The sequence below is a fragment of the Nomascus leucogenys genome, chromosome 24 (assembly GCF_006542625.1).
Source record: "Nomascus leucogenys isolate Asia chromosome 24, Asia_NLE_v1, whole genome shotgun sequence".
Classification (NCBI taxonomy): Eukaryota; Metazoa; Chordata; class Mammalia; order Primates; family Hylobatidae; genus Nomascus; species Nomascus leucogenys.
Genome location: NC_044404.1, coordinates 11,392,504 through 11,416,425, shown reverse-complemented (window position 1 = coordinate 11,416,425; position 23,922 = coordinate 11,392,504). Strand labels below are relative to the sequence as shown.

At 42.8% G+C, this 23,922-nt stretch overlaps 1 protein-coding gene across 1 annotated transcript in view; it reads right to left on the bottom strand.

The window, feature by feature from the left end:
* The window catches only part of PEX14 (peroxisomal biogenesis factor 14), a 155,093-nt gene that overhangs the window by 25,782 nt on the left and 105,389 nt on the right, over positions 1–23,922 (bottom strand). The window contains exon 4 of the mRNA XM_003274236.4: positions 3,763–3,891. Within this exon, the coding sequence (XP_003274284.2) occupies positions 3,763–3,891 (129 nt within the window). The remainder of the gene's footprint in view (positions 1–3,762; positions 3,892–23,922) is intronic.

Genomic DNA, 23,922 nt, shown 5'->3' with positions numbered 1-23,922 from the left:
AGAACAGAGATGCCGAAAGAGGCACTCAGTGGCACACCTGCCACTGAGCAGGTGGGCCAGCAAGTTCAAAGGTGAAGAGCACTGGGCTCCCTGGGGTGGTCTTGGAAAAGCTACCCTACCTTGAGACCTGAGTGTTTGGGGCTAGGCCCAGGGGATCCCATTTTCTAGGCTTGGGGCTCAGAGATGGAATGTCCGTAAAAAGCCAAGAAATGGGAAGGAAAAGGCTGCCGGGGATCTAGATGTAAAATCGGCAGGAATGCACATGAACAGGCCATAAATCCCTCCCGGACACAGACAATGCCTCAGTGATAAGCATGCAGATTGCGCACCTAGTTCAGAAACTCCCCTGAGTTTGCTTGTAATTAAGGGGGTTAGAAAGGTAAAAAAAAATATATAAACCCAATTAATCATTTAAATATTTAAAGTCAGATTTTTCCCTCACTCCAGGATTAGTATATTTCATAACGCCAGCAGCAGACAGCCCTGATTTTTACTGGGGTTCATTTTAGAGCATGTTTAAACTAGTCAGATTGAGTGATGCTTCCAGCAACTAATCGCATGTCAAATAAAAGATATTTTATGTAATAAATTACCGCTACAAGTAATTCAAATGTCATTTATCAGTTTTATTATCAGTCAGGCAAAGTCTTGTTTCTCTATATTAATCAAAATCAAGCTTTTTTTTTTTTTTTTAAGCAGTTTTGACACCCCTTGGCAAAAGTACAGAAGTGAAGAGGTAGAGTCAGCCCCGGAGTGAGAGGAGCAATGTAACGGTACGAGAAGAATGAGGCTCAGTGATGACAACTAAAAACTTCAGGTATTTAAAATTATCGTTACCATTGTTTTTACACTAGTGTCAAAGCAGGAAGAAGTCTGTGTCTAAGAACGTGTATTTTATTTTTAGGACTGGGAGGCTCTTAAAAATATTCCTACCTAAATACCTCAACATGTATTGCTTTTTCTCAGATTGATCTGCACATGAGTATGATTTAAATAACTGAATTGCCCCTCCCCACCCCATTCTTTTCCTCTTTCAGAAAGACTAACAGTTTAACCCTTTGTGTCTATGGAAAGTAGGTGAACATATGATGTTTTACGCCAACTCTGTGATCAACCAGAACAATTTGTTCTGAGTAAGAAGTTTCCAAGTAGCCGAGAGACCTGTTTGGTACTAAGCCACTGGAGGAAACAGCTGGAATAGAACAGATGTGCATCTTAGAAAATTCTGCACCCCAGCTGCCGCTGCCTATCCTCAACAAATCCCATTACACTAGGCTGGGCCCAGGGACACAACTAAAGAAAAAGTGTGGAGACTCAGCCTTTGGTTAAAAAGAAGCACATAAAGTCAGCTTAGGACCCAAAGCAACTACAATGGATTGGAAAAAAAGCTGGCCAGGAAGGAGAAAGGGGCCCCAAGCTGACAAGTCACAGGTGCTAACTCAGTAGCCCGAATGCAGGACAAGGCTCACCACTGAAGCTCTGCACCCTGCAGTGGGTCACCCAGGCAAGGCACTGACAGATTGACACACTTGAGCACACACTCCCTGGCCTCCCCCATTCAGCCTTTTGTGGACAGCCAAAGAAGGAGATCTCTAAATAAGATCTGTAACACAGGCAGCAGATTCCAACCCACTGGCTGGCCCTTCAGCAAGTCCGGAGAAGAGAAGGCCTTTTTGGCTCTACCGCCAAGATCACACACCTGCCTGGCTGCAGCTGAGCTGAATGAAAACAGTGCTGAGGTGAGGGAAAGAAGGCAGCTTCAGACCAGGTGCTGGGGGATCAAAACGAATCTGTCATTTTAAAATATGCCTTTTAAAATCTGATATCTTAACACTATTTTTTTTTTTTTTTTTTGAGACAGAGTCTTGCTCTTGTCACCCAGGCTGGAGTGCAATGGCATGATCTCAGCTCATTGCAACCTCCACCTCCTCGGTTCAAGTGATTCTCCTGCCTCAGCCTCCTGAGTAACTGGGATTACAGGCACCCGCCACCACGCCCAGCTAATTTTTGTATTTTTATTAGAGACAAGGTTTTGCCACATTGGCCAGGCTGGTCTCGAACTCCTGACCTCAAGTGATCCACCCGCCTTGGCCTCCCAAAGTGCTGGGATTACAGGCGTGAGCCACCGCGCCCGGCCTGTTTGTTTTTTTGAGATGGAGTTTCGCTCTTGTTGCCCAGGGTCGTCTCGAACTCCTGACCTCATGATCCGCCCGCCTCAGCCACCCAAAGTGCTGGGATTACAAGCGTGAGCCACTGCACCCGGCCTTAAAATCTGATATCTAACAGTTTTAAATCATTTTTTGAAAAAATAAAACTTCTGAGAATAACAATTAAAATAACAATTATAGAAAAGGCATTTTAAGAGATTACAGATCCAATGTTGAGTTTCTTTATTTTTTCTTTTTTTTTTGAGACAGAGTCTCGCTGTGTCATCTAGGCTGGAGTGCAGTGGCGCGATCTCGGCTCACTGCAACTTCCACCTCCTGGGTTTAAGTGATTCTCCTGCCTCAGCCCCCTGAGGTGCTAGGATTACAGGCGTGTGCCACCACGCCCGGCTAATTTTTTGTATTTTCAGTAGAGACAGGGTTTCACCATGTTGGCCAGGCTGGTCTCGAACTCCTGACCTCAAGTGATCCGCCTGCCTTGGCCTCTCAAAGTGTTGGGATTACAGGCGTGAGCCACTGCGCCCTGCCTGTTTGTTTTTTTGAGACAGAGTTTCGCTCTTGTTGCCCAGTCTGGAGTGCAGTAGCACGATCTTGGCTCACTGCAACCTCCACCTCCCGGGTTCAAGCAATTCTCCTTCCTCAGCCTCCTGAGTAGCTGGGATTACAGGCGCCTGCCACCACATCTGGCTAATTTTTTGTATTTTTAGTAAAGACAGGGTTTCATCATGTTGGCCAGGCTGGTCTGGAACTCCTGACCTCAGGTGATCCACCCGCCTCAGCCTCCCAAAGTGCAGGGATTAGACGGGTGAGCCACCATGCCCGGCCCAATGCTGAGTTTCATTAAAGAAACAAAATGGAGCTATTTTCCATAGCTTTGTAGTCAATTTTAGCCTTTTTAAACTTTTTATAAGTGATTTCAAGGAGGGCTTCTGGCTGCATTTTGGAGGTATGCATTTATAACTTGTTTGAAGAAACTTTATTCCTATAGTAGCTTTCATTTAAGAACAACTAAAGACACCTCATGGGTCATGATCTCATATAATTAAAAGCAACATTCAAAAAGGACCTTCATGTTTTAACCTGAAATTCCCTAACAGACTGCTACTACATAAACGTACAAAGTATAGCCAGGACAAGGGAGGGAGGGAAATGGAGGCTGACCTAAACTTACAAATATTAACTTAAAAAAATAAAAGTGGGAGACAGGTTATTGCAGTGAGCAAACAAGAATGCACCCATGAGTCAGATGTTCACGTTGTTTTTAGTGAAACAGTAACATTCAAAAGCACTGGTATGAGGAGATGGGAACAGAATCAATAAATAGTTGTACAGGTTTTCTGCATGTAACCAAAATACCTGAAACAACAATAAAATCATTTATTCTGATCCCTTGTCTCTTCTTAAACCTTTGTCACATACTTTAAAAAGTTTGTCTAGAAGACTGGGGTGTGTCACATTCCTTGGGAAAAACCCAAGAGCTTTCTGCTGCTCCCAGTTTCTCCCGGTTTGCTACGTCTGGGAGATACAGAACACTGCCCTTTGGCCAGAGTCCTGAATCCCAATCAAGGTTAAGCAGGAGTTTGAGTGGGTGACTTACTGTATGGCTGAGATATGAGGTGAGGGGGCTGGACAGGAACCACCTGTGTGGCTGGGCCCAAGGACGAAGGCTCATCGGCAGCAGTGCCCGACTGCTGGAAGGCCATATCAATCTCTTCATCTGTCAGCCCTGGGGAGAAGAGGACATCAGTGCAGGTGAGTACCTTTTGCCAGTGTCCATAGCTGCAACAAAATCTTCACTGAGCAAAGACCTTTACAGCCACAGAATGCCTCGCATCCTAGTAAGTTGCCTCCCCGATTTCAGATTCTCCGGAACCTCTCTCAGTTGCAATTTAACCTTAAGCGACAGAATATTAGCCTCAACACTGCTTCCAAATGTGGCTCATTCAATTTCCTTAATTTATCCTTGAGTTTATTGCTGCTTTTGAAGTCGCTCCGTACTGCAATTCTCCATTCTTCCCCTGAAAACAGATACCATCAACTGCAAATGTGGCTCATTTTAATCTGTAATGGTGTTAAAAAAAAGAGGGGAAAAAACTAACAATAATGCATGAAAACAGACAGGGAAACAAAAAACTAATTATTGGGTGAGACGACTAATTAGTCTAGATCGTTTCTGAAGACGGGAATAATTTGCTTTATTTTATGACAAATGCAGAAATAAAAAGAAAAATCAGGACTGACTGTGATTAGTATGAATGGGATATAGAATGTAAAGAAGAAAATAAAACAAGAAAACAGATCAAAACAAGGCCAGGCCCAAACTTTCAGATGATTATTACTCTAGCCTATCACACGCTGCCTGTATCGCCTTTGGCTAGCTTTTCTTTTCCCTTTTTGAAATCCTCTCGACATTCTAAACCACACCAACACGGGACATCAGGAAGTAGCAGGGCGCCATCTGCAGTGGCTATGCCATGTGGAGAGGATTTGCCCCTAGAAGAATGAAAGGCAAATGAAAACCCATGAAGGCCACATTTCCAGTGGGGACACAGCTGGGATATTTCCACCGGGTCTGAGCCAATCTGGGACACTGACTCTTGGGAGGAGGAAGAGAGCCCCGACCAACCCAAAGAACAGAACGAAATGTGGCGCTCAAGTATGAAAGGAGCGCGGTCGCAAGGGGCCAGCTCAGGAAGTGGCTGTGTGTACAGAGGCGCTCCAGCTGCTGAGAGTGGGAAAAGCAGGTGGGAGGTCACTGTTAGTCTGCAAAAGACCACTCGGCCAGCCCTTGCTGTTCTGGGAGTCCCAACTTCCAAGCGAGCCGCAACACAGAGCTTTTAAACTACAGCCGAGAGCTTTTCCACATCTGGTCGGCAGCTCTCCATTAGAGGCCCACAGCATGGTATATTTGCCCCTGGGGGTAGATGAAGTACAAGGAGGTTCTGAGGATCAGCATCTTCAAAAGCATGGTGCCTCATACTCCGTGCCTAGGGGCTAATAGATGGTGCACATTAATGCTTTAAAGCACAGCTCTGCCCTGCACCATACTGGCATGTGAGTTGACTGCAGCCACCCCTCAAACTTTTCATGCCCTACCACAGCTGGTCAAAGGAAAATGCCCGAACTTCTCTAAACAGCCCTGGACTCTTTTTTCCCCTCTCTGTGCTGAGGAGTTGAGGACTATCCCCTTAAAACTGCAGCTGTTCCCCTCTTTACCCTCTTCACACAGTGGGGCTGGCCAAGGGCAGGCACGGCCTCACCACTGGGAAGTCTGAAGAGCCACCGGGTTGCCCTGATAGCACCATGCTCTCAACAGATTGGTGGGCTGGATGAAAATGCTTCCAGGGTTCACAGCGCATCACATACCACCTTCCAAAGACAAAAGCTGAAGGTCGGTAGAGTGTAGCTAGAGAGGGGGTGCTTGCTGCAAAGGGACTGCTTTACCCATAATTTCACCTCCCAGGAGGAACAGGGACAGGACCAACAGGCAAGCCAGGCAACAACAGAGAATACTCCCGCCCTGAGTTTGTGCCTCTCAGGTTCCAGCCTGTGTAGCGACTGCCGATCGCTCCTACTAAACAGGAAGGGGAACCCCTTTCGGAGCCCTGGTGGGAAAGACATTGTTTTAACCAGTTCATAATCAGCCATTAGAGAAGAAAGCAGCATCTGCAATGTCAGCACAGGCTGATGGTCACTGGTACACTACGGAATTTTATAAACCTGGTGGTTCGTGTGCCTTGTCAGCCGCTGGCTGCAAATGAAGATAATTTTCCCAAAAGGAGCATTCAGTTGCATTCTCATTTTCCCTTTTGGCTCTTTCAAATATAAACAAGTACAATAATGTTTAACACTGGGGAAATATACAGTAAGTTACAGACTGTGCTGTGGCCCTGAGAGCTGGAGCTGGTTAAAGGGACAGGACTCCCTGCCCATAGTTCTGCCCTCTGGCCCTGAGCTTTTATGAAGCCTATTTTCCTAATAAAACATGTTCGTTGCATTACCGCAGCCGAGCCCACTAGTGAGGCCACAGTTGAAAGGGCATCAGTACTTCCTTCCAAGCTCTTGTTTTTCAGAGACCTTATCATTTGAGGCTCAAAATTTATATTGGCTGAAATTCTGATATCCCTGGTTCTCTGGGAGAGTCAGGATTTTGATTTAGTTACGGTGAATGAATCCTTTCTCTTCGTTTAAAAATTAAGCGTTTTAACAATCTCAGTGAATCATATTCAGAGCCGGGCCATTATCCTGGTCACTGCCCTCATTTAACAGATAAGAAACCTGAGGCCCAAGGAGGGAAGAAACGATGCCCCACATCCTACTTGTAGAGAGTGGTGATGCGATGGGCACTTGAGGCTCTCCCTCTTCAGCCCAGTGACTTTCCACTACACCAGAGTTACAAAACATCAAATGGCAGACTCAGACTATGTCCTAGGTCTTCAGACTCGTTAAAGAGCTTCAGAAAAGGATTACATTTTCTTCTCCCTACCCCGCCACTCTCATCTACAGGAAGGAGCCAGTGAATATTGTTTTGGGGCTACATTGAAACAATACAGGAACTTAACCCCTGGCTCCTATCTGTAAATGACGCCTGGACAACTTTTTGAACAATACTAGAGAGAAAAAGGTAGAATGTCCTCGTCTTGTTCTCGTTCTAACATTCTAACCCTAAATCAAGTCCAAATGCCTGTCAGAGACTTCCCTAAGTGTCATCTTCCTCTGGAATGTCCCCACCTTAGGCAGAACTGGCCAGCTTCATGACTGCATTTACAGGACTCAGGTGATTCATTTGGAACTTAGGGAGACTGAGTGGGAACAACCCACCCGTCTCCAGATCACAACTAGTTATCTGCCCAGTCATTGGCTCTTGGTGCTGTGATGACCCTGCCTTCAGGGTCAAAGTGCTGCCATGGAGCCAACATAGGACATCGAGGTGCCCTAGCCCCATCTTTCCCTCCACTGCCAAGACAAACTGCTGATCTTAGATTGAGATCTTGCAGAATCCAAAAGGTTAAAAGGAATAATAAAGGAAACTGCCAATTGTGAGTGAATTATATTTGGCTCTGAAAGCTGAGGCACAGGCTATATTATAAAAGGCATCTCTCTTTGCGTTGTTTACCATCACCCTGACTAATGCAGACCTTTTTTTGTTGTTGTTTTAAATAATCTCATGCAAATTAGACACACACACTTCCTTCCAGTTGATTGCTATCTGCAAGGAATAATCTAACTGCAGAGGGACGGAGCAATGGCTGAGCAGGCAGAGAGCTGGAAGCAAAGGGCTTCACCATCCTGCAAGCCTCCTCCCTCCTCTATTCATCTAAGTCTTCCTTCAGCTCCTATCTTTGGAAGAATTAGTCAATTTTAATAAAGCCCTAAATGTTCTTTTAGTTGAGGTATCAATATGCATTACCTGACACCACTAGCACTAAGCCTTTAGATGTTCTTCCTAGAGCTTCCTTTCTGCCACTTGGTGATTTTCAAGAGCTACCAGCTCCCCAACCCCCAGCCACCCAGTCTATAGCACTGACGATTAAAATATATTATTGATACAGAATAACACTAAGAAATTCCCGTTCAGTTACTCTCTCCACTCACTAGCTCTAGTCAAAAGGAGAAGAAAGGGATGAAGGAGCTTCTCTGAGAGGAGGGGAGGCGAAGAGGGTGAGGGCTGACTCTGAGAGGTAAAGAGGCCGCTTCATCTTTTCACATCATAGTTACCTGATATGCAAAACTGAGAGCTCTCAATTCAAACCAAACTCTCTGAATGAAGATTCCATGTGCCCAGAGTGGGGCAGACTTCTTGTTCTCTCAGTTCTCTAGAATCTACTTGCAAAAACCTCCAGAAGAGCTCCCTGGACCCGGAGATGACTGCTGCCCTTGTGTAGGAGCTGGGCCAAGCATCTCTTCTCCAGGGTGGGCTTTTTTTTAAAAGGACAGAACAAGTGAGCTACATCCTATTGATTAATAAAACCCCGGTGTCACTGCTGCAGTGTCTGACCTGCATGGCCGCAGGGCTGCCATACTTGCCTATTTTTATCCCCTAGAAGATAAACAAATTGGCTTTTTCTCAAGGTTTCTGTTCAAATGCAAATAAAACCAAACTGATTGACTCTGTGAGCTGCAGGGTACTGGCTGCGACTGTGATGCCCTAGGGTCCTTTCCCACGACTCAGACCAAACCAGGGACCCGGAAGGGCTGTCTTTTCTCTGCGGGACAGGCTGTGCAAGGGTTTCTCAGGATAAGTAACCTCAGCGCTGTCCCCAGTGACTGCTGGGCACTGCCACGGGGCCTGGCCCTGTGCAGGTGAAGCAGAAAGACAGATGACAGAAGACAGCAGTGTTCTCTTCATCTTTCAGGTCAAACAACAACCAAGACAGAAGGGTTAGGAAGAGTTTGAAAATAAGCAAGGTAATGAACTCCTGCCAGCTCCTTCCTGCTCAGCCCTAGTTTTATTATAAAAATGTGGCATCTGACTGGGGTCACGGGAACAGGGCCAGGGGGCCAGCGACAAAGGGTGGCAGTCAAGGGCTGGTCATTGGGACCTCTTCCTCCCCGCTCCGCAGCCCCTCTATTTCTAGGACTTGGCCAATTCATCTGGGACTCACGGACACTGAGACGGGGGTCACCTCTCTCAGAACAACTAAGTTATCTGCCCCGGCACACTCTGGGAGGAGATGAGGCAGAGAAGACAGCTGGCTAAAAATACTCCCCAAATTAAAAGAAAAAATCAACTCTCAGAAAAGGTTCAGGGAGGGGAAGGGGAAAAGTATTTTTATTTTATTTTATGAACATTTTGTTGGAACAGTAGAGTATAATAAGGACTCTCAGAGCCTCTAAAAGTCGTGGGATGACCTGGAGACCCCTATTTCCCAGTGCCTTGTATAAAATTGAATTTTTTAAACATAAATTACACGTAATGACGACACTGTAAAAACTAACAGTAATGGAAAGCTGTGCTGTATTTCATTAGCCTGTATTATTCCGTGCCACCTGATCCAGCCAGGCCTTGTTTATGAGTTAGTGTGTTAGCAGATGCCGATGGAAGCATTTGCTTCGACCTTGCTCTTCTCATTGGGGCATGAAATTACGACGGCAGCACCTTGATATTACAGCCATAAATACAGTAAACTGCAAATTTAAGCCAACGGCTCCTATTGTCTCTGAACATAAAACTGATCGGTATTTATTTAAAAGGAGAACAAAAAAAATATTATATATCACCTTGTTTATGGGGCCTCCCCCACCCACTTTCTTATCCCCTCCCCCAGCCCCCCAACCTGTCTAATTCACTTGGTTAAAATATTAAGCAGATAAGCCAAACACTTTTTCCTCCACTGATTAACTATTCCCAAGCAGTGAAAACAGTTTCTGAGAAAACTAGTTCCAAATGTCATGACCCTGAATGAAAGAGTTTTTATAAGAATTGATCTGATGGGGAGTGGCAGGGGGCTGGTTCCCATCATCTTAATATTGATATGTAAATTCAAGAACAAGACCTGAGACTTTCCCCTCTCCTTAAATGAGGGAAGTTCAAACAACAGGAGAAAAAGTTGCTGATGATGCCCTGAAGCTGAATGTCCTCTCGGTATCCTTCTAGAAATCGTTAGGCAGAAACATTATTTCAAAAAGCAGCAAAACACTGCCTCCTGCCACCTAAGGAAAGAAAGAAAGATATCTAACCAAGAAGATAATTCTCAGCTCAACACAGAGAGCTGGGGCACCTCTCATTAAAACTTGCACCAATCCCTCCTTATCCCAGTGAACCATAAAGACAATATATCCTTTAAATACATTAAACGTGGAAGAAAAATAAACACAAAGACAAAAGGACGCTGGATATCACCCAGCCATGTCTCCCAGTATAAATCACTGAGTAAAAAAGCCAGTGCAAAATGTATTTCACTGCTAGCTGAAAGACTGAGGAAACTGGCAGGCTTGTTCCACTTGAAGCCTAAAGAGAAGGCAGGTCTGCTTTCCTAATGTCAACAGAAGAGGCAAAGAGGGATGTAAAAACTCAACCAAGTCCAAGTTTGGAGGTTTCAAAGGGCTAGTGGTGGAAACCGTGGAACAACAGCAGGCAAGCTCAGAAGTCACTACCAGTGAAACACACGAAAGGCCATTTTAGCAGTGAATCAAATGCGGGTTTGGGGGAGCAGTTTAATTCCAAAGCAGACAGGCTGGGTTCACGGGGTCCAGTGCTCAGCAGTTTCAATGACACAGCCAAATCAACCAAGATCGAAAGTTTCTGTACATTTACTTTTGATAGGTCATTCCACAAGGCAGGCGTACTCCCTTGGAGCCCTAAATTATATCAGACACACCAGTCATTGAGCTTAGCTCCTTCCGCATAAGGAGGAAACTTTCCTATAAAATTTATTGAGCTTCTCTGGGGAGTAGTATAACTGGTGAACAAGACAGAAGTGAGCTGCCCCTCTGTGTAACACAAATTGAGATCTCTCATATGAAAGACTGGGAGGGTTTCCAATCAGCATCCATGATGTCTATTTTTAGATCTATATAATCTAAAGGTTTTTTTTTTCTTTTAATCCCTCTCTGCTAAATTAGAAACAAAAACAAAGAGAAGTTACTTTCGATATTTGATCGATTCCAGCGGATTAATAGCAGGACAAATATTGTTGCAGCTGCCACGGACAGCAGGTCTTTGGCAACAGGTAGAGAAGTCAGCCCTTCCCACAGTATACTGAGTAAGTCCTAGGGAAGAAACTGTGTCCCTAAAGACCAAGGGGATGGTAATCAGGAATCTCTGCTACTTAAATGCCAAGTAAGCCAAACGTGTGTTTGTGCATGCATGGAAAAGCCAAATTGATAAATACTTTTAGTGACACTTAAATCTTGCTCCTGTTTTCAGAAGAGGTCATGAAGGGTGGTTTAAAAAAACGAATCAACTTGTCTTTGACAACCAAAGAAATTCAGAACTGCAAGAAAAATTGGAGTTTATCTGACCTCTCTCCTGTTCTCTTTCTTTTTTTCCTTCTGTTTTACAGATCAAGAAAAAGGGACAGAGAGAGGGGCAGGGACTTGCCCACAGCCCATGTGAGCCCCAGAATTGGATTCCCACACAGGGCTCTCTATGCTGGGCAGGGGCAGGGGGTGGGGAGCATGGGCAGCCTGACACACCTGCTGCCCTCTGCCACTTGACAGAGTCTGCATATTTTAAATAAGCAAACTCTTAGAATTAACACCCCCGAAAGAAGAAAGCCAAAGAGAACATCAGGAGCATGGGGGAAAACTAGGTGAAGGGTACAGAGAAGTACACACACACACACACACACACACACACACACACACACACACACAGTGTGTATACCTGAAAGAAAAAGAGGACAGGAAACTGGTAACACTGGTTATAGAGAGGACTAGTTGCTGGGGAACAGAGATTGAAGAACACTTTTCACTGCCTAGCCTTATGAATTTTGTTCCCTGTGAATAGATTTCTGATTCAAATAAATAAATTTAAGAACAAAGAAAATATCTGGGGAAAACAAACCAACCAGACTTGATCCTCAACAAAATCACAATGGTTCACCCCATTTTCTGGAAGAGAAAAACCAAGACAGAAAAAGATACAAAGCCAAGTCTAGGAGCTAGGATTATAACAGAAAGACATCCACAATTTCTAACTTCTTGCTTAACCCATTGTGGCTGCGACCACAACAGCCAAGTACAAGGTGGCTTTTTTTTTAATGTGTTTTTAAAAGGCAGACATCTGTTCTATTTTGACACATCCTGGCTGCCCAAATGTTTCTTTCAGCTCTAAATATTTGCTTCACCAATGGAAATGTTTCCATCACTGCAACAAAACAAACATTTGCTTTGGGATGGGAGGGCTAGCCATACGCCGTCTCATATGTTCTTTGAAACAGCCTGATTTGGGAAACAACTCCACTATAGGACACAAATCAAGGTGGAGATTTTTTGTTCCTTTAAGAAAATCTTTTTTTTTTTTTTTTATGATTTTATTTTATTTTTATTTTATTTTTTTTTTATTATACTTTAGGGTTTTAGGGTACATGTGCACAATGTGCAGGTTTGTTACATATGTATCCATGTGCCATGTTGATTTCCTGCACCCATTAACTCGTCATTTAGCATTAGGTGTATCTCCTAATGCTGTCCCTCCCCCCTCCCCCCACCTCACAACAGTTCCCGGAGTGTGATGTTCCCCTTCCTGTGTCCATGAGTTCTCATTGTTCAATTCCCACCTATGAGAGAGATCCTTTAAGAAAATCTTGTCACAAGAGTTTGGTGCACTAGGGCACACTCTTTAGTCACTCAGCTGGATGCTATAGATTTTCCTTTGGGGTTTTCTTCTACATCTTGAATCTTAAATATGTGATCAGAAGGTCTATTATTTGGCATGCAGCTTACTTCCTAAAGATTTAAGCTACCATGCAGCCATCAGATGTTCTTGCAAGTCCTCACATTAATCTGATATTAACACATGAAAACATGCTATGTCCTAATAGGTCAATACATAAATTACTTTGTCACCACCTAGTTGTGTAGCTCAAATTAATCTGGTATTGGTTGCTACTGTCAACATTATTAGTATTGAGATAAATATGTAGCACTCAACCAAATCCATACATACTTGAGTGCTTATTCTGCTAGGCAATGTGAGAGTGCAAGATCTCATTTTCCCTACCTGTTATATGGGACCCTCCCTAGGACCCCTTCCCCCCAGTTTCTTATGCTGAATGAGTTTTGTCTGTTTCTCTATCTGTAATGCATAATAGGTATAGTATACAGAATAATATCGATTATATATTGATAACAAAATAACATGTCAACTGCAGAAAACATGGAAAATAAAGAAAAGCACACAAAAAAACAAAAAATTCATATTTCCACTCTTCACTCAAAATAACAGCCAAGTGTATTAAACCCACGTGTAGCAGAGCGTTTTAGTTCTTTACATCTTTAATTCTTTGAGCTCCATGCTAATGCTGTGCAGGCCTGCCGAGGGGCATGACACACGGTTTGCAGGCTCATGGTTCTGTTTGCAGGCTCACGGTTCTGTTTGCAGGCTCACGGTTTTGTGGCACCTCCGAGCAGTGCCAGAAGTAGACACTTGATTCTCCCCATTTACAGGGGAGGAGCCTAAGGCTCACAGACACGAACTGGCCTATCTAAGATCTCACTGCTGCAGGGTGGAGGGCCAGGCTCGGACCACAGGCCCAGGCTCCTCAGCACTACTCTATACAGCATGGGGCAGGGGTGGAATATTCCAAATCCCATTCAAGCTGAAAGGTAACACTGACATCTCTGACTTCCAGCCTATTATTCAGACGTATTGGTAAAGTTATTAAGACTGGATTTTTTCAAATTAAAAACTGCTTTTCAACAAGAGGATGCCCAGTGCTAGTGAGGGTGCTGTGGAACAGCAAACTGAGACACTTTGGAAGAGACTTCAGCACTCTATCACAAGAGTTTTAAAAATGTTCATACCTTTGACTCAATCATTTTGCTTCTAAGAAATAATAAAATAATGTAGTAAAAGACTTATGTAGAAAGCCAGGCACAGTGGCTCACGCCTGTAATTCCAACACTTTGGGAGGCCAAGGTGGGCAGACTGCTTGAGCCCAGGCGTTTGAGACCAGCCTGGGCAAGATAGTGAGACCCCCATCTCTACAAAAAAACAAACAAACAAACAAACAAAACTACAAAAATCAGCTGGGCATGGTGGTGCACACCTGTAGTGCCAGCTACTTGGGAGGCTGAGGTGGGGATTGCTTGAGCCCAGGAGGTTTGAGACTTGCATTCAACTTACGCTCTGAATTCAACTTACACTTGCTCAGAAGGGGAGAGAGAGGGAAATTACACTACACCCAGTGGGGGTGGGGATGGGCTCACCATTTCACTCCACAAGTGCTGCATCTTCCAGTGAGCACAAGACCGGATGTCTGAACCCGCTGTGCCCTCATCACCTCATTCCCACACACCCTTGCAGTCTGAGCACCGTGTCACAGGCTATTTTTCCCCACACGGCTTGGCACTCACATGCAATGCAGACTATGTCGTCTGGTATTAAACCAAAGGTCTGTTTCAGTGTGACGGAAAATGTGGGTGCTACTGAACTTACTGAGAGAACATCTTTCTAAGGGATTTTTAACAATTATTTTTAAAATTAATGTTTAAAAAATATTTGCATTGTATAAAATTCTAAAGATACAAAAGGGTATAGAGTAGCCCACCCTTATCTGTGGGGGGATTCATTCTAAGACACTCAGTGAATGCCTGAAACCACAGATAATACAAAATTCTATACATTCTATTCACAAATTTTTTTCCTCTTTCACAATTTCATGGATAGATTTGTTCTTACAATAGATTTTAGCAACCTCAGCATATGATTTTTTTTCTTTCCTTATTAAGTCAAGAGCATTCTCCGTTTCACTTAAAGGAAGAACTTTACAGCTTCTCTTTGACATATCTGAATTGCCAGCATCACTACTCTTGCACGTGGGGTCATTATTAAGTAACATAGAGCTTACTTGAACACAAGCACTTGGATACCATGACCATCGATCTGATCACCGTGAGGGCTACTAAGTGACTGCCAGGTGGAGGCGTCCACAGCATGGATAAGCTGGACAAAGGGATGATCCACATCTCAGGTAGGACAGCATGAGATTTCATCAAGCTACTCAGAATGGCACACAATTTAAAACTTATGAATCATTTATTTCTGGAATTTTCCATTTAAACATTTTTGGACTTTGGTTGACCTCGGGTACCTGAAAGCATGAGAGGCAGAACTATGGATAAAGGGGGTCCACTGTATCGTGAAAAATCAGTCTCCTTCCCACTCCTGCCACCCTGTTACATCCTCCAGGGGCAACTATTGCTAAAGTTTCTTATATAAAAAGCATACATGTAGCTGCGCACAGTGGTGGACACCTATAATCCCAGCTGCTTGGGAGGATGAGGCAAGAGGATTGCTTTAGTCCAGGATTTCAAATGTAGGCAACATAGTGAGGCTCCATGTTTTTTTTTTTTTTTGAGACGGAGTCTCGCTCTGTCACCCAGGCTGGAGTGCGGTGGTGCAATCTCGGCTCACTGCAACCTTAGCCTCCTGGGTTCAAGAAATTCTCTCCTCAGCCTCCCGAGTAGCTGGGATTACAGGCACCTACCACCACGCCCAGCTAATTTTTTCGTATTTTTAATAGAGACGGGGTTTCACCATCTTGGCCAGGCTGGTCTTGAACTCGTGACCTCGTGATCCACCCGCTCAGCCTCCCAAAGTGCTAGGATTGCAGGCATGAGCCACTGCGCCCGGCCAAGACTCCATCTCTTTTTTTTTTAAAAAAAAGCACATGTGTATATAATATGTGTGTCCGTATATTTTTATACAAATGATAGCACTCTATACATGCTGTTCTATACCTTGCTATTTTTAATTAGGTTATCTTAGAGGATACTCCATATTAGTATCTACAGAGCTCTCTCATTCTATTTAATGGCTATATGGTTGGTATGGATGTACTATAATTTACTTAACATCCCCTACTGAACCTTTACTACTACAAACAAAGCCATAATAAAGGACCTTGAATGTACCACTTGTACATGTGTAACCATATCCCTAGGAATAGACTCAGACATGTGCAGTTTTAATTTTAATAAGACCTGTCAAACCTTCTTCCAGGTTTTTTCCACTCACATTCCCTCAACCTTGCCTACATGATGCTATCAAGCTTTTTATCTTTGCCATTCTGAAAGGTTAAAAAATTGTCTCATTATTTATTTATTTATTTGAGACAGAATCTCACTCTGTCACTCAGGCTGGTGCCATCTCAGCTCACTGTAACCTCCGTCTCCCAGGTTCAAGCAATTCTCGTGCCTCAGCCTACCGAGAAGCTGGGATTACAGGAGTGTGCCACCAGCCCTGCTAATTTTTGTATTTTTGTAGATACGGGGTTTCACTATGTTGGCCAGGCTGGTCTCAAACTCCTGGCCTCACGTGATCCATCTGCCTCGGCCTCCCAAAGTGCTGGGATTATAGGCATGAGCCACCACACACAGCCTCATTATAATTTTAAGGAAACTTTTATTGGCATTGTATACAGAAAAGCATGCACATTTTTAAGTGTACAGCTTAATGAATTTTCCCATGGTGAACACACTTATGTAACTACCATCCAGATCAAAAAATAGAGTAACGGCCTCTAGCAACATCCCTCGTCTCCTCCCAGTCACCACCTAACTTCTAATACCACAGATTCAGTTTGCTTGCTTTTGAATTTTATATATGTGGTACAATACGGAAAGCATTATTTGATAAACGCTCCTTTTGTTCAACATTATGCTTGCGAGTCATCCTTGTTGCTACACGTAGCCACAGTTCATTCAAATTGTTGTATTGTAGTCTTATACAGTAAAAGAATGTATCTATTTCCAGTTTTGGACCATCTATGAATAATGCTATCAACATTCTTATATATATTTTTTGAGGGGAAATGCTCAATTATAGAGTGCACATCTTCTCAGCTTTCACAGATACTGCCAACAATGTCCAAAACGGTCACAGCAATTCACACTTCCACCAGCAGAGTAGAAGAGCTGTAGCTGTCCCACACCCAGCAGCAAAGTTCTCAGTCTTTTCCATTTTAGTCATTCTGGTGGGTGTGAAGGATAGCACATTCTGATTTCAATTGGCATTTCTCTGACAACGAATGAGACTGAACACTTTTTGTTTGTTTATCGTCTTCAATGAGTACAGCGTTCTACGTAATAAGGCAAGTTTGTTCATTGTGTTGTTAGAATCTGGATTGCTTTGTCTGTTTGTACTATCAAACATGGAGAAAGAAGTTTTGAAATGCCCCATTATGATAGATTTGTCCAGTCCTCCTTTCAGGTCTGTCCAGTTTTGCTTTACATATATTGAAGCTATGTTTATTAGGTGTGTAACTATTTTGAAATGTTCATCTTGTTGGTGATTGACCATTTTATTATTCTGAAATTTTTCTATCTTTGACTCTACTTTTGTTTGTTTGTTTGTTTTGAGACGGAGTCTTGCTCTGTCGCCCAGGCTGGGGTGCAGTGGCACGATCTCCACTCACCGCAACCTTCGTCTCCCAGATTCAAGCGATTCTCCTGCCTCAGACTCCCGAGTAGCTGGGATTACAGGCATGCGCCATTGCACAAAGACAGGGTTTTGCCATGTTGGCCAGGCTGGTCTTGAACTCCTGACCTCAGGTGATCTGCTCACCTCGGCCTCCCAAAGTGCTGGGATTACAGGCGTGAGCCACCACACCTGGCCTTCTGACTCTACTTTTAAAACCACTTTGTCTGGTATTAGTACCGAGTTTCTTGTGCTTAGTGTTTGCATGGTATATCTTTTTCCATCACTTGACATTTAATCCTTAAATATCTTTATACAAAAGGTGTGTCTGATGCAAGCAGCATTGAGTCTTTTAAATCTAATCTTGACCAACTGCTTTTAATGGAGTATTTACTCCAATTATATTTAATGTAAATGCTGAAATTTGGGGGTTTATGTCTTTCATATTACAATTTGTTTTCCTTTTGACCTGTTTAGTGCTCTCTCTTCTCTCCTGTCTTCTTTTTAATTCAGTTTTTCCCTCTATTACCTTGCAGTCAAGGTGGTTTCTAATGGATTTCTCTACTGCAAAGTTACCATGTTTTCTTTCATAGTTAATAAATAGCTTGGAAAAGACACTTTGCTCTTTCTCTTCAAACTTTCATCTTCTCATTTTAGCACCCGTCAATGGAACTTGTCTGCAACAGTAATTACTGGATGTTTGCCTAATGGGAGATCCTCAATTAAGAGTGAAAGGGGTCCTGAGACTAAAACACTTGCGAACCAATGCCCTGGACATCACAATATATCCTTTACTTACTATAGTGTGATATAAATGAGAAATTTTACTGTTCCCCCAAAGATCCTCACACATATAACTTGCCCTCCACCCCTCCCCTTTTGTGTACTGGCAAGCATTTCAATTATAATGTATGTTAAAATCCACAAGAAAGACATTCTTATTTTACACAGTCAATATTCATTGATACGTGTCCTTTTGTTTGTTCTTCATTCTTTCCTGCCATTTCTATGTTTCCATGTAAGATCATTTTCTCTCTGCCTGAAAATTCCTTTAGTGTTTCTTTCAGTACAGTGTGCTGGTGATGAATTTTCTTTTTGTTTGCCTGGAAATGTCTGTATTTTCCTTCACTTTTAAAAGACATTCTGTTATGAAATAATTTCTGGTTTACAGAAAAGCTGCTGAAAGCATAGTACAAAGAATTCTCATATATCTTTCACCCAGGTTCTTTAAATGTTAAATTCATCACGTTTGCTTTATTATTCTCTATTGATCTGTCTATATGACTTTTTCCCTGAACTGTTTGAGACTAAGTTACAGACATCACACCCTACCCCTTAAATATTTCAGTAAGCATGTCTTGATTTGGGGTGGGAGTGGGGGAAGCTCATGCTTGTATATAACCACAGAATAATTATCAAAATCAAGAAGTTAACAATGTTACATTTATATCTGTAGCTCAGATCTTTCCTCTGAACTTGATTCATAATATCCCTCTGCCCACCTGGTACCTCCACTTGGATGTCTGATATCTCAAACTTAATATGTCTAACACTGAACTCCTAATCTCGCCCCACCAAACTGCTCCATTGCTAGTTAATGGTGACTCCAAACTTGTAGTCACACAAGGCCAAAAACCTTGGAGTCATCCTTGATTTCTACTTCTCTTTCATATCCAGATCCAACAAATCAGGCTATTCTATTGGATTTACTTCCAAAAAAATATCTAGGGAATCTGAGCACGTCTTAACACTAGAGTAGTCTCCCAGCTTCCACCCTGGTGATCCTATTAAACCTTACATCAGATGGTATAACTCCTTGCTTAAAACACTTTGATGATTTTCCATTTTACTCAAAATAAAACCAAAGTCCTTACCAAGATAATGTTGCCCTATACAACGTTACTTCCTGTGAATGCTGTGATCTCGTCTCTCACTGCTATCCACCTGGCCTACCATTCTTGTTCCTGGAATTTGCCAGATACACTTCCTCTTCAAGCTTCTGCATTGGTCATTCCCTTTTCCTGAAACTCTTTCTACCCAGAAATCTGCATGGTTTGCTTCCTCGTTTTCTTCAAGTTTTTGCTCAAAATGTTATCTTAGCGGGGCCTTTCCAAACCATCCCATTTAAAATTGCAAATTCCTAAGAAGAATCCTCTATTGCTCTTACTCGACTTATGTTTATATTTTATTCCATTTACTGCCTTCTCCCTCCCACTCTACCATTACATTTGGGGTTATTTTATTCACTGCTATGTTCCTAGTACCTAAAACACCTAGGTTCTACTGGCACCTAGTAGGTATTCAATAAAAATGCGTAAAAAGCCAGGCATGGTGGCTAATACCTGTAATCTCAGCACTTTGGGAGGCTGAGGCAGGAGGATCACTTGAGTACAGGAGTTCAAGGCCAGCCTGGACAACATAGTGCAACCTCACCTTTTTTTAAAAAAGAAATAGCTGGTGCAATGGTGTATATTTGTAGTCTCAGCTACTAGGGAGGCTGAAGCAGGAGGACTGCTTGAGCCCAGGAGGTCAAGGCTGCAGTGAGCCATGACTGCACCACTGCACTCCAGCCTGGGTGACAAAGCAAGACCCTATCTCAAAAAAACAACAACAACAACAACAACAACAACAAAAAACCCAATATGTAAAACAGACAAAAGTAATGTTCAGGTTTTGGGAGGTCCGGAGGGGTATGGAGAAAAATCAGAGTCCCACCTTCTTGATTCTCTCTTTGCCCCTGAAATATCTCCTCAGAATCTCCAAGAATCCCCAGAAGTAAGTATAAAAACCGTTACCAGGCCTGGCATGGTGGCTCATGGCTGTAATCCCAGCACTTTGGGAGGCTGGGGGGCGGCGACAGATCACTTGAGGTCAAGGAGTTCAAGACCTGCCTGGCCAACATGGTGAAACCCCCATCCCTATTAAAAATATAGAAATTAGCCAGGTGTGGTGGCAGGTGCCTGTAATCCCAGCTACTCAGGAGGCTGGGGCAGCAGAATTGATTGAATCCGGGAGGCGGAGGTCGCAGTGAGCTGAGATGGTGCCATTGCACTCCAGCCTGGGCTACAGAGTGAGACTCCATCTCAAAACAAAACAAAACAAAACAAAACAAAATGCCTGTTACCATATATTCATTCACCCTGTACTAAAGCAAACTAGTTTATTCATCAGCCCCTGATATGCCTTATACTCTGGAGAGAGTCAGGCATCAGTCTTCTACCCCTGATGTTCCAGCCATCAGAGTAGCTTCTTCCCAACCCCACTCTGAGCTTGTCAGTTGTTCTGAGTTATCTCTTCCATCACCAAAGCTCCTCTGTGATCACCCTAGGCAGAAGTACTTTTCTACAGCAATTACTATCTAGATAATACTCCTCTGGTTGTCAAACATAGATGGCTTTGTAACCTTTATCTTATATGGTTTTCTGAGGATTTTAATGGTGTTGAACTTTTATTCTCTGCCTTATTCATTACTGTATCCCCAAAATCTAAAATACTGATCAACCCATAGTGGTCATTCACCAAATAATTGTTCAATGTGTGAATAAATGTGAATAAAGCATACTGGTGCTTCATGAATTGCAGATTTTCAATAGCTATAAGATATATTTGTAGCCCTTCGTGATAATCCCTTTTTTCCCCTCTTAAAAAAAAAAAGCTGTTTATAATAAAACTCATTATCACTGTCATCATTAACATTTAACATTATTCTTGGAGTTTCATCCTATGTAATAAAGCAGGAAATAAAATTAAAATGTCTACGAATTAGAGACAAGTTTACAAAATAATCAATTGACCATATACCCAAAAAATGTAATTTAATCATAAGAAAGTGGGATGGCAAGATATAGTATATAAAATTAAAAATCAGTAGTACTCCTGTATACCAGCAATAGTTAAAAAATAAAATGAAGAGAAATTCCTTTGATAATAGCCAAGAGAAATAAAAAATTACTATAGTCTTCCAAAATGTTAGATCAGTATAAAGAAATGTTGCAAAGAGAAATAAAGGGAGACAAATGAAAAAGCCTTTTCAAATTAATTTATAAGTTTAACACAATTTCAATAAAAAATCCCAATTATTCTAAATTATCTCAGATGTTCCTCAAGCTTATCTGGGAGAATGCACAAATAAGAATAACAAGGATCAGCCAGACATGGTGGCTCACGCCTGTAATCCCAGCACTTTGGGAGGCCAAGGTGGGTGGATCACGAGGTCAGGAGTTCAAGACCAGCCTGGCCAAGATGGTGAAACCCTGTCTCTACTAAAAATACAAAAATTAGCAGGGCATGGTGGCAGGTGCCTGTAATCCCAACTACTCGGGAGGCTGAGGCAGAGAATTGCTTGAAACCAGGAGACGCAGGTTGCAGCGAGCCAAGATTGCACCACTGCACTCCAGCATGGGCGACAGAGCCAGACTCTGTCTCAAAAAAACAAAACAAAACAAAAAAGGCATAACAAGGATCCTCTTAACACCAAGGTCAGAGGCAATAAGAATGGAAACAGGTTTCATTCTGCCCTCGTGGGATTCCAGACTGCTCTTAATTTTCCTTTCCTGACTACCTGCCATGTAGACCTCAAGCTCCAGCCTCAGACATGGCAACAGCATACTATTTCCCATTGGTTCTGCTTCTCTGATTGAACCCTTGCTGAGACAAAGAAGACTGTTCTTTTCCTTTGTCACTCATATCAATAGGACACTTATTTGTTAATTTATCTGTCAGCTGCTTCCTCCACTAGAAGCATAACATATTGGTTAAAAGCAAATATTAGAAAAAAGTGGCTTATGTTTTAATCCCGGCTCTGACACTTAATAGCTATGAGTCAGGTCCCTCATCTGTAAAATGGGAATAAAGTTGTTATAAAGATTAAATAAGGTACTACTTTTATAGATCAATGCCTGGCATACATAAGCAGCATATGAACTTGATGAATAAAAATATAATAAAAATAATGCACTGATAAAAAAAAGAATAGCTAGGAATGTTCGGTAGTCCATTCTGTATCCTCTTCTGGATATTTAGATATTCCTTTGTGTTTTTTTTTTAAGTAGTCCCTCTAGGGATTACCATATACATTCTTAATTTATCAGTCTACTCTGAATTAATATTACACCATGTTACATATTAAGAACTTTAATATGATACATATAATTGTATGTACTATACTGTATTATTGTTTATATTAACAATTCATTTTATTCAGAATCTTGGCCGGGTTTCTCTGCAGTGGCTCACACCTGTTCGGGTGCAGTGGCTCACGCCTGTAATCCCAACACTTTGAAAGGTCAAGGCAGGTGAATCACCTGAGCTCAGGGGTTCGAGACCAGCCTGGGCAACATAGTGAAACTCTGTCCCTACTAAAAATCCCAGCACTTTGGGAGGCCGAGGCGGGCAGATCACGAGATCAGGAGATTGAGACCATCCTGGCTAACATGGTGAAACCCCGTCTCTACTAAAAATACAAAAAATTAGCCAGGCGAGGTGGCGGGCGCCTGTAGTCCCAGCTACGCAGGAGGCTGAGGCAGGAGAATGGCATGAACCCCGGGGGGCAGAGCCTGCAGTGAGCCGAGATCACGCCACTGCACTCTAGCCTGGGCGACAGCAAGACTCCGTCTCAAAAAAAAAAAAAAAAAAAAATTAACGAGGTGTGGTAGCATGCACCTGTAATCCCAACTACCCAGGAGGCCAAGGCAGGAGAATCGCTTGAACCTGGGAGGTGCAAGTTGCAGCGCGTTGAGATGGTGCCACTGCATGCCAGCCTGGGTGATAGAGTGAGATATTATCTCAAAAAAAAAAATCTTAATTCCATTTACACCCCTTCTGTCCTTTGCGCTCTTGTTGTAAAATGTTCATTACACATAAATATATGAGTATATTATAAATCTAACACTACATTGTTATTGCTTTAGTCAACTGACTTTTACAGAATTGAAGAATACAAATAAAATAGTATTTTATATTTTCCTATGTATTTAACATTCCTACTGCTCTTTTTTCCTTCCTGAGGACCCAAATTTCCATCTAGTATTGTCAGAGGCATGTGAACCAGAACAACTCCATCTTGAGTAGGAGCTGGGTAAAATGAGGCTGAAACCTACTGGGATGCATTCCCAAACAGTTGAGGCATTCTAAGTCACAGGATGAGACAGGAAGTCAGCACAAAATACAGGTCATAAAGACCTTGCTGGTAAGACAGGTTGCAGTAAAGGAGCCGGCCAAAACCCACCAAAACCAAAATGGCCATGAGAATAACATCTGGTTGTCCTCACTGCTACACTCCCACCAGTGCCATGACAGTTTACAAATGCCATGGCAACATCGGGAAGTTAACCTCTATGGTCTAAAAAGGGGAAGCATGAATAATCCACCCCGTTTGGCATCTCATCAAGAAATAACCATAAAAATGGGCAACCAGCAGCTCCCAGGGCTGCTCTGTCTGTGGAGTAGCCTTTCTTTTATTCCTTTACTTTCTTAATAAACTTGCTTTCATTTTGCACCGCAGACTCGCCCAGAATTCCTTCTTGTGTGAGATCCAAGAACCCTCTCTTGCGGTCTGGATTGGGACCTCTTCCCTAACAGATTTCTTTCTTGTAACAGTATTGTCTTCTCTTCAATGGGAAGATCTCACACAGATATTTATTCAATGTATGTCTGCTGGTGACAATTTCTCTC